This window comes from Cupressus sempervirens, chromosome 3 (assembly GCF_028749045.1).
Source record: "Cupressus sempervirens isolate cs-2001-9-10 chromosome 3, ASM2874904v1, whole genome shotgun sequence".
Lineage (NCBI taxonomy): Eukaryota > Viridiplantae > Streptophyta > Pinopsida > Cupressales > Cupressaceae > Cupressus > Cupressus sempervirens.
In genome coordinates this window covers 976732003-976748559 of record NC_143120.1, presented here as the reverse complement: position 1 = coordinate 976748559, position 16557 = coordinate 976732003, and the positions used below count along the sequence as shown (strand labels likewise).

General features: G+C 38.3%; 2 protein-coding genes across 2 annotated transcripts in view; both read right to left on the bottom strand.

Annotated features, from left to right (window-relative positions):
• Positions 1-16557, bottom strand: part of LOC149570019 (uncharacterized) — a 114229-nt gene that overhangs the window by 11991 nt on the left and 85681 nt on the right. The gene's annotated exons all lie outside the window — the stretch shown is intronic.
• Positions 375-5206, bottom strand: LOC149570020 (uncharacterized). Its single transcript, XM_089823434.1, has 7 exons — positions 5061-5206; positions 4689-4921; positions 4421-4573; positions 3879-4279; positions 3336-3741; positions 3045-3201; positions 375-438 (listed from the first exon to the last, which is right to left on the bottom strand). Exons 1-7 carry the CDS (start codon positions 5204-5206, stop codon positions 375-377), a joined length of 1560 nt encoding a protein of 519 aa, XP_089679560.1.

Sequence of the window (16557 nt, the reverse complement as noted above, 5' to 3'; positions counted from 1 at the left end):
CGATTCAAAATAATCTTGACATAGAACACACTTGAGGGGTTGTGTAATATTTATTTTATGTAAATGTTCACAGGTTAGAATTCTTTTCTTTAAGGCAAGCCATGCAAAACAACCCGCTTTTGGAAGTACTAAACTATTTCAACAAAAAGTGAAAGCTCTTTGTTTTGTTGAGGGAGCCCACCTGATTTTATCCTAATCATTTGATATGAATACCTTTCTCTCTAACATATTTTCTACCCAAACATCCTTCATAGTTTGGGATATTGGCAAAGATGTGGGATCTTTCCAAATTGCTTCCCCCGAAATGTCATTTACAGCATGTTGGAACTCAAAATTGCGTGCTCGTTTCGAGTCACGAGTTGAAATTTTGAAATCTAGCTCCTATCAATGTCTACAGACACAACATCAGCAACAATTGAATGCGCAATGGCAAAGCTTCTGAGAAAACCAACAATGATGAAAAAATTCAAAGTTTATAATGGGTGAAATCAAAGGTTTCCTGCAGAAGGGTTTGTGAGGAATCGGTGAGGAGGAAGCTTCTGATGTTCCAAAAAATTAAGATGAACCCTTGAATCCTGCTCCAGCTCCCAGTGAAGTCAGTCCTGCATTAGATCTAGGGAATATGAAGGACCAGAAACATATATACATGAAGAAGTCGGCCAGTAAGAGAAGGAGACCATGCCCGCCGAGCTAGCGCGAAAAAGGGGAAGATAATAAAAAGCTGTTAATCCCACATGCCCGTGTTGGGCGGATTCTATGTTTTTAAATACAAGAGCACACACTTTTAAAGTGTCTTGAAAACGTGCGCCTTTTAAAAGGCAATGCAAGGTTTGCTCAGTGGGTCTCGGCCAGCATGGCGACCTTAAGTATATTTCGAATGACATCAGCAACAACGTGGCCCAGAGATTGATGACATGGAACCTAACGACGAATCATAGAGTGACAAGTGGCAGTATGTGGCAACCAAGTGGATTGAATAGAACTTCAACGAGGCACAGGATGACGACATGTGGCACATCAAACGATGGTCGCTATGTTGCTAAAACAAAGATGCTCGAATGATAACCAGGCAACATGGCAACTAGTTAATGTGGCGGTGATGTGGCAAGCTGAGGTGTCAGATGACAAGGTAGAAGTCAACCAATCAAGGCATGACACATGGCATCAACTGGAGTATGTCGTATGATTGGAGGACAAAGAAGATATTTTGAGTGTCGGCACAAAATAAAGAATGACACATGGCAACTTTGGGAGGCAATTGTGTGGTCGAGAATTGCAGTTTGAAGAGCTCCAATATTACGATGAGGTCGTAAGATCGAGAAGTGAATGTCAATGTGCTCCGATGCTACGATCCATCATGTGATCAGGAGGCCCAAAAGGAAGATGTAAGATGCTATGCCGATGAGAATGTTGTATGGTCAGAGAGGCTTAATATTTGAATTGCAATGCTACGAAGATAAAGTTGTCGTAGGATCGGGATGATAGAGTTGTCGGAGGATCAAAGATGGAAAATTGATTCCATAAGATGCTACAACCATCACAAGATCGTGAGTTTGCGAGGAGAAGGAAAGACCCCCAATGTTATGCCGGTACAATGCTAGAACCACTCCATGAGATCATAAGGTTAAGATTGGAGGTGTAAGATCTTACGCCTAAATAAGTATTGCGATGGTACGACGAGGCTCATTATCATGTGATTGGAGATTGAAAGTTGAGGGGTCACGATGCTACGATCAGCCGTAAGATCGGAGTTTGAGCAATGAGGCTTTCCGATACCACAAAAGGGAAAGTTTGGCATAAGGTCAGGAGTTGGAATCTTAAGGTTTAAGATGCTACAAGTTGTCATGAGATCGAGGGAAGGCAATTTTAATAATACGATGTTATGATAGGATTGTAATATCATAAGATCTTGAAAAGGAAATGTTTTCAAATTTTAATAATGCATTGGATGATGCGGGCCCACCTTGGTGAAGTGGCAAATCAAAATCCAACAAGTGCCGCCGATGGATTGGGGGGTGTAAGGAAAGTGAATTAAAATTAAAAGTTCAATCATATTCAACGTTTAGATGTTGAAAGGATTATAAATTGAATGATATTATATAGTTTATACTATATAGTATTATAAATGCTTCATTTTGAACTCTATTCCAAAGAAACGTGAATCGGAATCGGATCGGAATCGGCAAGGCCGAATCGAATCGTGAATCGGCAATGAATCGGCGATGAATCGGCAAATTTGAAAAAACCCTTTAAATTTAAAGATTTTAACAATTTAAAACTTATTTCATGCACCCTTTATTGAATATAACTTAAGCACACTATAACATCATCAAATAGAAGTTTAAACTTAACATACATAAACATGAAACATAAAATCCATCACATACGTAACTATGTTATCTAAAATGTAAATTGTAGGCTAGCTGAAGTAAATAGAAATCAAATGATCATAATGATTTAAATCATAGAATGTATGTAAGATGATCCATAAGACATCAAATCATAAATTTATGTAAGAATCTAAGATGAAGATCCATGAAAGTTTGAAACTTTGAAACATATGTCTATCAATGATTCAGTATCAATATCTGTAAACAAAATATAAAAACAAGGCTCCAGCTCAAGCCTCAGGCTCATAGTCATCATCATCCTCAACATCATCCTCAAGCTCGGCTACAACCTCAGCCTCAGCCTCTGAGTATCCAATCTGCCTAGTAGCAAGGCGTCTAATGTAGGTCCTAGAGGACTGTCGAGCCATATCTCCCGCATATAAGATGGGCTCACGAATGTCGCTAGGGCCTGTGTCTGTGCGTGCACGTGTGCGTATACCAATGCCTGAAGAACGTGCTCTAGCTGCCTCAGCCTCTATATCCACCTGGTCAATCCACGCACGGTCTTCCTCAGTGAAGACTGGATCTACAACCTCTGTGAGCCACTCTGATTCTGGATCAATCTCCTCCAGAATGATCGGAGAGGAGTCAGTGCCCAAAATCTGTCTGATCCTAAGACGGAGGTTGTAATGAACGAAGACAAGATCATTCAACCTCTGCACTGTCAACCTATTTCTCCTCTTCGAGTGGATGTGCTCGAACATGGACCAACTGCGCTCACATCCAGAAGCGCTGCTTGGCTGACTCAGAATACGAATGGCAATTTTTTGAAGTTTTGGGGTTGTGGCCCCAAACATTTGCCACCATCTATCTGAAATAAGGGAAAATAAAAATAATTAGTCTCATTTACAAATTACAAATTACAAGTTAACTCTAAAATTACATAATCAACTTTAAGTTTAGAATCTAGATTCATGAACATTGAATATATTATTTAATTTTTACCTGGCTGTATTGTTTCCCGAGCATCTATGGCTACCCTGCTAGAGAAAAGTGGCCCTTCTTTATTATTGAACTTATCAAGCTCAATAATTGCAGCACTGCTATCCTCATCAGTACTCAACCTCTGGATCACTGTATATAATCCGGTGAGAACCTCCTCATCCGCCTTGAAGTCAGGACGGAAACGAAATGCCGAATTCAAAAAGTAAGCTGCTGCATGGATGGGTCTGTGGAGCTGATTCTGCCATCTCCTACCAATGATGTCCCAAATAGGGGCATACTTCTCCTGCACTCCTGCATACTGAGCTCTAATGGCCTCCTTGGCCCTATCCATGCCCTCATATATGTAGCCCATAGAGGGCTTCTCCCCATCAGCAGTTCGTAGGAGAGATACAAGAGGCTCAGTGGCCTACATATAAAGTAAAACAAAAATTTGAGTCAAAACTTAAACATAGAATAATTCAATAATATAAGGTAAAACTAAATCATTAAACAATTAGCATAGTAAACTGTAAAATATTAAATGTTAAATTGCAATAAAATTACCTTAAGTATTTCTCTAGCAGGTTTCCAAAAACCATCATCATCAAATATGCAATCCACCACATCTATCCCTGCAGTGGTCGTAGCATAGGAAGATGAAATCCACTCCCGCCCAACAAACATGCTCCTCAAATCATCCCTTGATGTCAACAAGGACTGCAAGGTGATGAAATTCGAGGCAAACCTCGTGATCCCTGGACGAGCTAACTCTTTGTCTCCTGTGTACTTCCTCATTGTGCTAAGGACAAATGAATGATTATAAATAAACTTACATATGTTTTTTGCCCTTTCCACACATGACTTGACCCACTCAAGTTTGCCAATTTCCTCCAACATGAGGTCAAGGCAGTGTGCTGCACAAGGGGACCAAAATATGGTGGGGTGCCTCTCCATCAAAAGTTTGCCTACAACAATTTTAAGATAATTAGAAATTCAAATTTCAAACATGTTAGAACTTAGGAAACTTAGAAATTCTAAGTTAGAATTAGAAAAAGTTCAAAATTCAAATAAATTTATTTTCAAAACTTAAAAAGTTAAAAGTTTACCTGCAGCAACATAACTTGCTGCATTATCCGTCACCACTTGCACCACATGTTGTTCCCCCACCTCTGCTATAACTTCCTCAATAACCTCACATAAGTATGTGGCGTTTTTTACATGAGCAGAAGCATCAATGGATTTGAGGAACATGGTATATCCTACAAGTAACAAAACAACGAATTATAATTACTATTAGCAATCAACAAATCAAAATTTGAAATAGTCAATCACGATTCAAAATTATGTATGTAGGAAAGTAGAATGATCAATCACCTCCACAGGATACAAGAAAATTGAGGAGTGTTCTTCCCCTCCTATCTGTCCAACCATCAGTCATGATGGTGCAACCCTTTTCGATCCACTCCTTTCGGTTGTCCTCAAGCTCATGCCTCATATCCTCAACCATTTCCTCCAGGAGGTATCCACTCAACTCAGCCTCAGTTGGGGCTTTAAACCCCGGACCACAAATGGTAACTGCATCTATCATGTTCTGCCAATAAGGAGTCCTGTCACAAATAGATAATGATATTGATTAGAAATTTAGATGTCAAAAACTAAAATCATAAAACAAGTAGATATAATTAAAGTTTTACTTTTACTTTTAACTTTAACTTTGAAGATAACAAAGAAAAAAGAATCAATTACCTGGCTGCAATAAATGGAATGTTGCAAAAGTACCAGAATTTGCAAATCTCTTTTCTGGCAGCATCATGAATCTCCTTGTTCAAACCCATGCCCTCAAGCGTGGGTTGGGAGCCAGGAGTAGTGCGGGGCACAAAGTAACTATCCATTATGCTTTTCCGCACTCTAGGCCGCAATAGGTTGGTGTTGGACTCTGTCTCAGTATGAGTCCGACTACCACTAACACTCACATGAGCACTAGCACTAGGATGAAAAGGAGGCCTAGAAGAACCCTCTCCAACACAACCTACGGATGCGGAAGCTGATGCAGATGCACTTGCAGATGTAGATGCGGTTGCGGATGTGGGAGCATGGGAGCCAATACCTCTTAACCCTTCAAGTTGCATTTTCTTAGTCAACTTGTCTTGTTCAATTTTTTCTAATGCCACTAAACAAGAGCGTTTTGCCTCAGCGGTTTGTTGAGTGCAAACTGTGACATCATGGCCAGGTATGCCAGCAATGTGGTATTTCAATCTATAGATATCTACCGAATTTATTTTTTCTTTGCAAAATATACATTTTGTTTGATATTTGGTTCTCCCAGGAAACTCTTCATTATATTTCCAGCATTCATCTTTTTTACCCATTGTGGAAATTGGAAAATGAAAGCAAAGGGCTGCTGCAATAAAAAAATTCATGTAAAAAATCAAAGTTTGCAACTAATAAACAAAAACTACAAAACAACAAACCCTAGTTTGCAATTTAGTAAAACTAAAAATAAAAAACATTCAAGATTTGCAAATGAACACTAAAAAAATTTAACAAAAAATGCATACTACACTAACATGCAAAAAAAAAACCAACACTTACCTCTTGCAAATGAGTTAAGGAGTGTTGATATTGACTCCTTAATGCTCCCAATGCAATTTATGGCCTCCCCAAATGGACTTCTGATCTCTTTGGTGCTCTTCCTTCTTGCCGGTTAGAAACCTATGGATTCTCTTTTCTCTTCTTCTCTCTCACTCTTCCTCTCTTCTACTCATACTAAACAAATAGAAGGCTCTTTAGGGTTATAACAAAGAGGAAAGTCGACTTAGAAAGCAAATAAAACATGTGTTTTTTTTTTTAAATTGAACTTTCTATCCTTGCTGCCGCGGCCGATTTCTGGAGATTCACGATGGCGATTTTGGCGATTTTTGCCATGAATCGCCGATTTTGGCGATTCAGGCGATTCACAAGAAAAAATCGCCACCAGCGATTTCCGATTCCAAAAAAATCGAGAGCCATGAATCTTATCGCGATTTTGGCGATTTCATGGCGATTTTTGGAACTATGCTCTATTCATAGCCCGACGCCTGAAATTTCAAATCAGTCTCAGAGAAATTATTTTTACCTGAAACATGCAATGTAATATATCGTTGGAATCTACAAAAGATGAACTATCCATTTCTGGAATCAGTTTTTGCAAAGGACGTAACAGGTGAGAGTTATGCAAGGATTTGTCTCAGGTTGCCAACTTTCAGTTTAATTCAAGTGAGGCAATTCCGATCTGATTCACAATGAAATGGAGAACTAAGTGAATATAAAAGGCAATAAAATACAGTTATGGGCGAGTTTTGTCATCTCCAAATCAGCTGAATCAAGGTATCATCTGCATTGCATGATGCTTTTCAAATATTTTAGTAACAAAAGGGTTTTCATCATTGAGGAAGAGATATTTCAGGTTTGTTACGAAACAATGATGAAAACTAAATCAGATCTCATGGGTAGAAAGATGAGAGAGGTTTTACAACAGCAAGGAATGGAGATTCAAATGGACACATGTCACTTCTAGATTAGATCCGGGATTCCATTCTTCTTCTATATCTTTCTATTTCTCATCCATTGTAAGGGTTCCAATTTTTATCATGAAACCGAGTTGTTGGTTGGTTTTACTTCTTGTCTATTAAGCAAAGCTCTAGCTGTGAAGGCCACACATCCATTCTTGTGCAAGTTTCTGGGTTCATTTCATGTATTGTTTCTTTGAGATAATGCAAACTGATGATAGATCATGTAATATATCCTGAGTTTCATTTAGTATTACCAGTTAATGTATTCAGTCTTTCCAAGGATAAATACAAAAGGGGGATTTACAATGAATTATCTGAGTTCTCTTATTCTGTCTCCTAATTCTTCATATGTTGTTAACTTTGTGATTGAATGAATAAGGTTAACTTAATTTAAGACAACTTGGATGAGTTGTGTGTCAGATCTGTTGTTGCTTTTAATTCAAGGAGTTAAATAAATGCTTCAATGGTTTGATAGGGTTTCTGGGTGTATGGAGGGGATGCTAGTAAGAATGGAGTTTGGGGATTTCAGTTGATAAACTTAATTGTAAGGCAATCAAGTTAGGTCATCCTACTGGTAATGACTCTATCTTGGAATGGATAAGGCACTGATCACTAAATCAGATGCAAGCTGAGATGAAGGTCATTTGCACAAATCATTTTAATCAAATCAATTCAGTTTTTCATACTTTGTATTGGGCTGAAAGGAATTAACCTTCACTTAGCTTATGGGTTCATAGGTTATGATTTGTAGCTATTTCATTCCTATGTTATTGCATAAGTATCAGAAGACATAAGGGTTTCATCTACTGTTAATAGGTTCAGATTTTATGTTTATTTGCACTGGTACCATATATTAGAACCTCAAGGTTAACCCGCCTAGGTGTTGCAGAGCCTGAAGTGAAGGAGTTATGCCTCATCAATTATTTGGTTGGCCTATCTGCATTCCACCCACCACGGCCGCCAGGCCCATCCATCATAGGAAGTTGCTAGCCTTAGATGTATTGGTCTGGTTTCTTGGTTATTTTTAAATCTATTAAATTAGAAGCCAACACAGCATTTACATAAGCCACAAGATAGATCCCCCAACGATCAATGAAAACATGGGAACTATCTTTCATACTTCACATTGATTCAATAAACGAATGCCATCCCAGGAATAGTCCCAGAATTTGATAATCTCTCCATTGTTAACTTCCCAAGTCACATAGTTTGTTATTAATTCCCTGGATGCTACCATGAAGTTGCATACTACAAACCCTAAAGGAGGATCATATTTGATTATAATATATAATATTCTTATTTATAAATAATAAAATTCTTCTAAATAGCATAATATAACATAACGATTACAATACAACATTCTCAGGAATCAAAGGGTCAAGACTCTCGACCATAAAGCGAACATATAAATCCAATAACAAACATGGAGATGAAAGGGGAGGATATTAAAAAAAAGTTAAAACGGATAATCATCATCCAAGTTAGAGGGCGTAGCATAGAAGGAAGAGAAATCACTTTACAGAATTCATCCAATCTTCAAAGGCATTAATTATAACAGAAACAAACCCGATCAGTTTAAGAATAATCGGTACCACTTGACTTACGTGGCATGTCTGGGTGAGAACAACTAAGATTGATCAATATACAAAAGCAACATTTTTAAGGTCAAGTAATTTGAAAGCACATTTAAAAGACATAAGATATTGGTCCAATAATCTGCTCACCCAAAACACGCGGCATCCACATGATATGAAGGAAACTTCTGGCAAGATACTATAGGATATCCTATGGAGCACCAATTCAAGACATCGTCAGCCTATTGAGATACCAAGCGTTGATTAATTTCAAAAGAGACCCATGCAAAGAAACAACAAGAGAATAAAGAAGGGACCTTGTACAAAGGTAATTAGCAAGACTTTAAGCTAATTTAGGGAATCATCTCACTCATCCATAAAACTAAGGTAAGATAATGTTTTCCTTCATTACTTTTAGACATTATTTATGGGATTATTGTCTATAGGATACATATGATACTCACTTATGGTTCTATATTACAATCGATATGTATAATGAAATATAAGATAAAATAGATGGATATACATTTCAAGTGAATGATCCAAGTATAACTTGGTGGAGGACGTTCATTGTGAATGTCATAAATGATCTAAATATAACTTGGTGGAGGACATTCGTTATGAATGTCGTATTATGATCCAAGTCCACTTGGTGGAGAATGATCCAAGTATAGCTTGGTGGATGGCATTCATTTTGAATGTCATGGAATGATCCAAGTACGACTTGGTACAGAACATTCATTGTGAATGTCATGGAACAATCCAAGTACAACTTGGTGGGAAACATTCGTTATGAATGCTAATTATTCCAATTTAGTCAATTTATTAAATATGTAAAAAATATTTGGTTAGAATTATGGTGATATTATTAATTGTTGCAGTTATTACATATCCTAAACTAACCCTATTAGTGGGGACATTACATGCCCCTTCCATGGTCTGTATGCCCGGCACAAAACCTCATTGTTCAAGTGAAATAATCATCATAATGAGGGGTTGCATTCTCAAGTACATGGCCTTTGCGAAGATTTTATAAATGGTATTGCAAAGAGAGATGGGCCTGAAGTCAACAAATGTCTCTGGATCATTGATCTTGGGGATCAGTGCAATATTAGTTGTGTTCAAGTTGCTAAGCATGGAAGCACTCCTAGATCCTTCAACACTATAAGTAGTTCAAATTCTATGACATCCCAGGATTTTTGGAAAAAACGGACTGTAAAACCACCTGGCCCCAAAGCTTTATTTGGGGGTGGTGAGAAAACTACCTTATAAATTTCTATCAATGTGAAAAGGGCCATCAGATCATGGTTATTTTGAAGGGAAATCAGCTTAGGGATGCAGCACGCAAGTGTTCTTGCTGCTCATGAGACGAAGCTTTGTTAGGGAGAGGTGCCAGAAGATTTTTAGAATATGCTACAGCTTCCGAAATACCATGATTATCTGAGATAGTATGACCTGACCCATGGTCTTTGATCTCATAAATGGTGCTAGCTGCTCGTTTCAATTGAGCAAACATATGGAAGAATTTAGTATTCTTATCCCCATCTCTTGGCCATGTTTCTCTTGACTTTTGTCGCCAATATTTTTCCTCCCTCTTGTACAATTCTTCCCATTCCATTTGAAGTTGTTTTTGCGTTATAAAGGTCTCATTATCCAAACCTTTGGAAATGATGCTCTTGTTAATGTCTTCAAAAAAATTCAAGACTCTTTCCTTTTCACAAAACACACCCTTGAACACTTTCTGATTCCACTCCTTAATCTGAGTTTTCAAAAATTGCATATTCTTATGAAACTGGAACATTTTAGTGCCCTCTTGATATGGAGAACTCACCGACCATTGTCGAATTAAAGGCAAGAAGTACAGATGTCTTAGCCACATTCTCTCAAACTTGAAGGAGGGGCAATGCTGCCAAGTTGATGCCACATCTCTTCTAACAGTATTTAGTAGCACTGGGAAGTGATTTGAACCAATAAGAGATAGAATTTCAGACCAGAAATCATATTTAGTAAGCTTAGAGCACTTGGAAATAAGGAACATATCTAATCTCACTGCAATTTGCAAGAAACCAAATCTTTTATTCGTCCATGTGAACAATTCAGAAGGTGGCTTGACATCCATAAGATTGTTATCATTAATGAAGGCAATAAAAATCATCCATGGTTCTTTGGGGAGGGCAGATACCACCTTGTTTTTCTACAGATGAAGGTATTGTGTTGAAAACTCCACCCACTATAAAGATCTGATCATCTGAATCTTGGATAATTTCTATCAAAACAGTCCAAAGTCTTTGCTTATCTATGCTAGAGGTTGGACCATAGATATTAATAATATTGAAATCCATTTCAAAATGAACCATCTGCAGAAGTTGCCAGCTGCTCCCTTGAGATATCAGCTTTCTCTTAACACTTAAAGGGTTCCAAACAATCATGAATCCCCCAGAAGCACCTTGTGCAGGGGAGTAACACTACATTTTGACCATTTTCCAATTGCGTTTTGAAAGGATTTGTTAGATGTTGACCTTCTTTCTAAAACTAAGACACCAAGCCAAATCTGGTAAGTTTTATATGCTTCGTAACCTTGATTTTTCAATTCAAATTCAAATTTCCAAACTTTGGTAATAAACAAAACCCAAAATATTGAATGTTTCCTATGTATTTTGAGGTCTCTATGCATTTTGTCTATTTCATCAAACCCTTGCTCAAGAAGAGAAAACAATGCCATACTATAGTATTTTTGCCTCCTAAACATTCATGTTGGAGTTTCTTGATGTGTTGACTTGTCTAGGCTTTTTGGCATTTTTCTTTTATTCAGGCACCGACATGGGAAGGATTCATGGAGGTCAGCTCTGTGATTGTGAAGCTTATTGTCGCAAACATCCTTGTGAGAAATATCACCAATTTCTCACTGACAAAGCTGTCTTCACACAATCTGCTACAGCACAAGTCCTTCCTAGTCAAACAAGTCTGACCTTTCCTGTAACTCCTAACATCCAGGGCCTGATCTGGTCTGAATTGACTTTAGCAGGTATGGCAGGCTGCTATAATGTAGGAAAAATGATTTTCAAGACCTTCCAATTGGATTCATAAGTATGCTGATGAAATTCTGCCGATAACAATTTTCTCCCTTGTTGATGTGGCAGTAAATGCAAACTAATTGTTGAATCACCTTTGGGTGGTATCTCACACCTACAAGCAATTATCTGTCTGAGAGATTTCGTTCTCAAAAAAGGGTAGATCTACTGAAAATCCCTCACATAGCTCTCCTCATGAATGCCAGTGTAAAAACAGATTCTAAATGTCTTCATTATGCCTCCAAACTCCCTTTTTACTTCATCTTGTGTTTCCCTCCAAGAAATCTAAATGACGTCTAGGGTTTCCTTATTTTTAATTTCATAACTTCATTGACTTCATCAAATTTTCTCCATTCCCTCCATAAAATCAAACTTGAAGGTTATTTGATCATGTAAGCAAGAAAAAACCCCTGTAAGTTATAATTTGCAGATTATTGCCTAGGGAATTGTGCCATAACCCCATTTTATTAAGTTTATTATTATTTTATACGGTAGTTCCCCCCCACCCCCCGACCACTCAGGTCATCAAACAGCTGCTGGATCCCCCCTCTCAGCTTCCTAGGGATGTGAAACCTCGCAGATCCTTCACTCAACAGTGACCTTCCAAAGCTCCCAGGGGCCCTCAAAGGTGGCTTGGGATCTCTTATCCTAGGGCTTATCCGTCAATTCTAGACTTTTTCCCAATTGCTAAGAACTAGCTAGGGTGATCTAGTTTAGCGATTTACTCTTGCTCTTATCGTTTTGTTTTGTGTCTTTCCCTAGACACCTTGCGGTGCTTCTGTTGTTTGATGTGCTACTCCTTGTTTCAGCAGTTCCTTGGACCCTTTTGTTGGCTTTTGTTGGACATTAAAAAGATTAGCTTATCTTATAAAGTGATTATAATAATCATTTTCTATTATTATTTTAATAGCAACTAACTTAGGAAATAAATAAATTGTTTCCAAAATATTCATAGCTCGCTTATTTGGGCCCTGATTTGAGTTTTGTCTGATGTCCCCTATCCACTAATGTTGTCTGACCATTGCGAGCTAACTGATAGTCCCTTAATATTTAAAAACTATCCTAAAAATAGAAATTGTGCCAAAAGTCTCTAAGTTGATCCCAAAAGTATCGTGGTGTGTACACACCAACTCCCAAACCATCCCTAAGAACTAAAGTTTCTTCCTTAAATCTAGGAGACTATCCAAAACTAATCAAATTGGCCCACAAAACCCTAATAAGTCTGAACAAGCCCCTAAAAGGGTCCATTATGAAATCTACTAATAATAGGCCAATTCTGCTAGAAACTCGAGAATTAAGGAAGAGACAAAAATATAGACATTACAGTCCATCCTCCTCAAGAATGATCTTAGATTCACTTTGTTTACAACTAAGAAACCAATATGCCAAAACAATACTCGCCCTTCTTGGAATTCCTTGAAGGAGCTATCATCAAAACCCAGACCAAGATACATGAGAGAACTGAAATCAATGACATAGAATGTCTCCTACCAGAGCATCCTAGAGAAGATCACACCAACAACATCACTTCTTATCACAACCTGGGCACCCCAAAATATACTTTGTCGAGCCATATAGATAATCCATATCATCATCCAACCTAACATCCTCAAAGTAACAATCAATCACTAGCATGACTTTATAATCAACCAAGGAATACCTCTACAATCATTGGCTGCAAGGATTATACCTCTACTCAATTCCCAAGTGACCAAATCAACACCTCAAGAACAATGATTAACCTTGCTCATTGCACCATATGATCCTGATTGAATGTCGCCATGGGTATCAAGTCCATCACCTTTGTGTTCCTGGTATGACAGGTACAGACACCCAATAAACTACAATTCATGTTAGAGCCTAAGCCTAACCACCGACTCAAACCAAACAATTTCCAATAGTATGTTGGAGTCTGAAGAAATCATGGGTGGTAAAGTGGAGTCATTACCAATATTTATAAGTAGCTTAAGGTAGGCTACAATATCATCCTGTTTGGGTGACCTTTGTAATCTACAAGGCACTTCATGTGGAAACAACACTATTCCAAAATGGTTATTGTTGGAGTTATTTCTAGTAAAGAACATACCAGGTAGATTTAAACCTAATACCAAGAAACAAAGACCAAGGACAAGCCTAAGGATGAGCTAAATCCTATGTTCAGCAAGGCTAAATCTCAGTTCTGGACCAATTAACAGAGTCATCAGGACTCACTTCACTTTAGGCTCTGCTAAGCCAAGGCGGGCAAACCTAAGGGATATCTGATTAACTTGATACTTGTTCTCTGCAAGACTACCCCCTATAGCAGAAATGGTCAATATTCTTCTTCAATTTTCTAATAACTTTCTGATTGTTGTAGCTAATTACAACCAAGGAAAGTGACAACAAATAAGCCATGACCTACAATTCTAGTTCTTTAATACATAAAGGGAAATTGATGTTCATTTTAAGTTTTGATTTCTCAGCATAACCCGGGTATGCAACAACAAAGAACATGTATCCCTCAAGCTGACCAGTCCCTTATCCATTGGGCATCAACTGAACCTTAACATGCAGATGGATACCTAAAGTATACTCATGTATTCAGGCATATGATCTATCTATTTGACTTGCAAACAGACATCAATCTTCATTAAAACTCTCGTACTTATGATGAAATCCTTCTAGTGTAACCTGCAATCCTATCAGTATAAACAAGCATTTACTTGGATTCTTTGTTCCAACAGCAAATTTATCCTGACATACAACCTTTCAGGACTGCAATTGAATTTAAGCTCTTCGTTATCAAACACAAAAGATTGCAAATAACAGAAGAAGGAGATGAGAATCAGAATGAAACTAAGAAAAGTGAAACTCTTGCATTAATTTCCTTGGAAACAATACATCATCTGCATACTAACACTCAAAAAATACACAAAGAATGACTGTGTACTATAACAAATGCCTCAAAAGGAATACAATATGCTGTTCATAACAGAAGAACACTGAGAAAATTGGTATCACAATTGTGAGAAAATCTCAGGAAATTGGAACCAAAATGGTCTCACAATTCTCCTAAAATCTTCCAAGAATTGGAACCCTTACAATAAGCAAAAGAGGAAGATATATAGCGAAGAAGATCTTTCAGGAATTGTAATCTAAATTTTGACATGTGTCCCACTGAAAGAGCCTTCAATTTGAAGTTGCTGAAACTGAACTTCCTTATCCACCTACACTTTGAAAACCATTAATGATGCCAAAATATCTGATATATCTTATTGAAACAATTAGCAAAATATCCCCTTGAAGAAAATATCAAAATCATCACAAATTGTACTGGGCATGAAATCTGATCTCAACATGTCACATTTGCTTTGCCGTGAAATGCAACTTGTGCTGTTGCCAGAAAACAAATTACTTCAACCACCTCCAAAAACATTCAATTCATCCCTACAATTGTTGGAGAAGTCAAATCAGATGAAAATATCTCTATATCTTATTGCAATTTCATCTACAACATTAAATTTCCACTTTTCACTGTGAAGCCCCCGAAATAAGAAAACTGCCTATAGCTACTATTGGTTAACACCTACACAAAAATTGACTACAAAAATGGAAAATTCGCTCTTTCTCGATTCCGACGATATATTACACTACATTTTGGACAAAAATAGCCCCTCTGAGACCATTCTAAAAATCTGGCTCCTAGACTGAACTGAGCATGTTTAAAACTGAAAAATTTAAAATGTTATATAGTATAAACTATATAACATTAAAAATAATTCAAATACTTTAATTTGAAAATCTAAGCGTTGAAAATGTCCCTAAGTCTTATTATTTTTTACCTTTTAAATCTTCCTCTGTCAGCCGACGGGATGGTCCCAGCGGTGTTTTTGTAGCCGACAGATTGACTGTCGTCGGTGTTTCGTATTTTGTAGCCAATGGGTAAATAGTTTGTAGCGGACATAATGATTGCGGCCGACGGACTCCTTTTTAATGTTATCCCAAGTATTCAGCTTTCATGGATCCGTATCCGAAAACCAATCAATCGCCACACTCCGTGTTGCCGGAAATTGCCTGACCCATTCGTTGGCATCTGTGATTTCGTTTGCCCGCCACATCATCTCACATGTCTTACAATGTCGGATGGAGTCGACTGTACCATCGCCCTCAAACTTCGGCAGCTTTTCTTTGGGTCCCGCCATCACAACACTAGAGGTCTGTACTGTCACACTAGAGGTCTGCGCTCCCACACCGGCGGTCTGTACTCCCACACCGAAGGTTTGAACTCCCACACCGGAGGTCTGCACTTCCACCTTGGCAATCTGCACTCGCACACCGGCGGACTGCTCTCCCACATCGGAGGTGTCGACAGCTGCAAACTTTGGTGAAGAAGAAGGATCTTCTGAAGTTGTTACCCGCGGAAGTCTATCCCAAAGAAAGAGGTCACTCCACGCTCGTGCTCCCTCGGCACTGCGAGCCGTGCGAGTTGATGCTCTTCCATCTGAATTTTCTTCCCTCGGCGAACACAAATTCAAGAACTCCTCCCGTGCTTCTTCCACCAATTCCACCCGCTGTCAAGTCTCCTCCAACAATTCCTCCGCACTCCTGTTTCCGTCGGCAAGCTTCTGGAATCTCCTTCGGCGGTCTGCCTGCTGTGCCAGAATTAAATGTTCTTGTGCAGTACGGATTCCATCTTTTCCCTTGACCTTATTCTGATCCTTGTTAAGCTGATTTGGCATTAATCTTCATTTCTCCTACTTTCCAGGTTCATAAGGCAACGGCTACAATCATTATGTCCGCTACAAACTATTTACCCGTTGGCTACAAAATACAAAACACCGACGACAATCAATCCGTCGACTACAGAAACACCGCCGAGACCATCCCGTCGACTGACACCCTCAATCAAACAGTGCCAAGTGTCGATATGCCATTTGCCATCACCATTCATGCATTTTAAAATTTTAAATTATCCCCCTCCATGATATTACAACACGCTCATTTCATCAATTTCGTAATATCTTACCTATTAAACTTTGCTTTTACGATCTCCCGATTAGGCCCAACG

Excerpts from the sequence above, each read along its gene's own strand:
- LOC149570020 (XM_089823434.1), bottom strand. The coding sequence starts at position 5,206 with ATGGATAGTTACTTTGTGCCCCGCACTACTCCTGGCTCCCAACCCACG. Across the intron at positions 3,742-3,878 it reads CTGCTAGAGAAATACTTAAG|GCCACTGAGCCTCTTGTATC; the intron begins GTAATTTTATTG and ends CTTTATATGTAG. Across the intron at positions 439-3,044 it reads AATAGGTTGACAGTGCAGAG|AAGCTTTGCCATTGCGCATT; the intron begins GTTGAATGATCT and ends TGGTTTTCTCAG.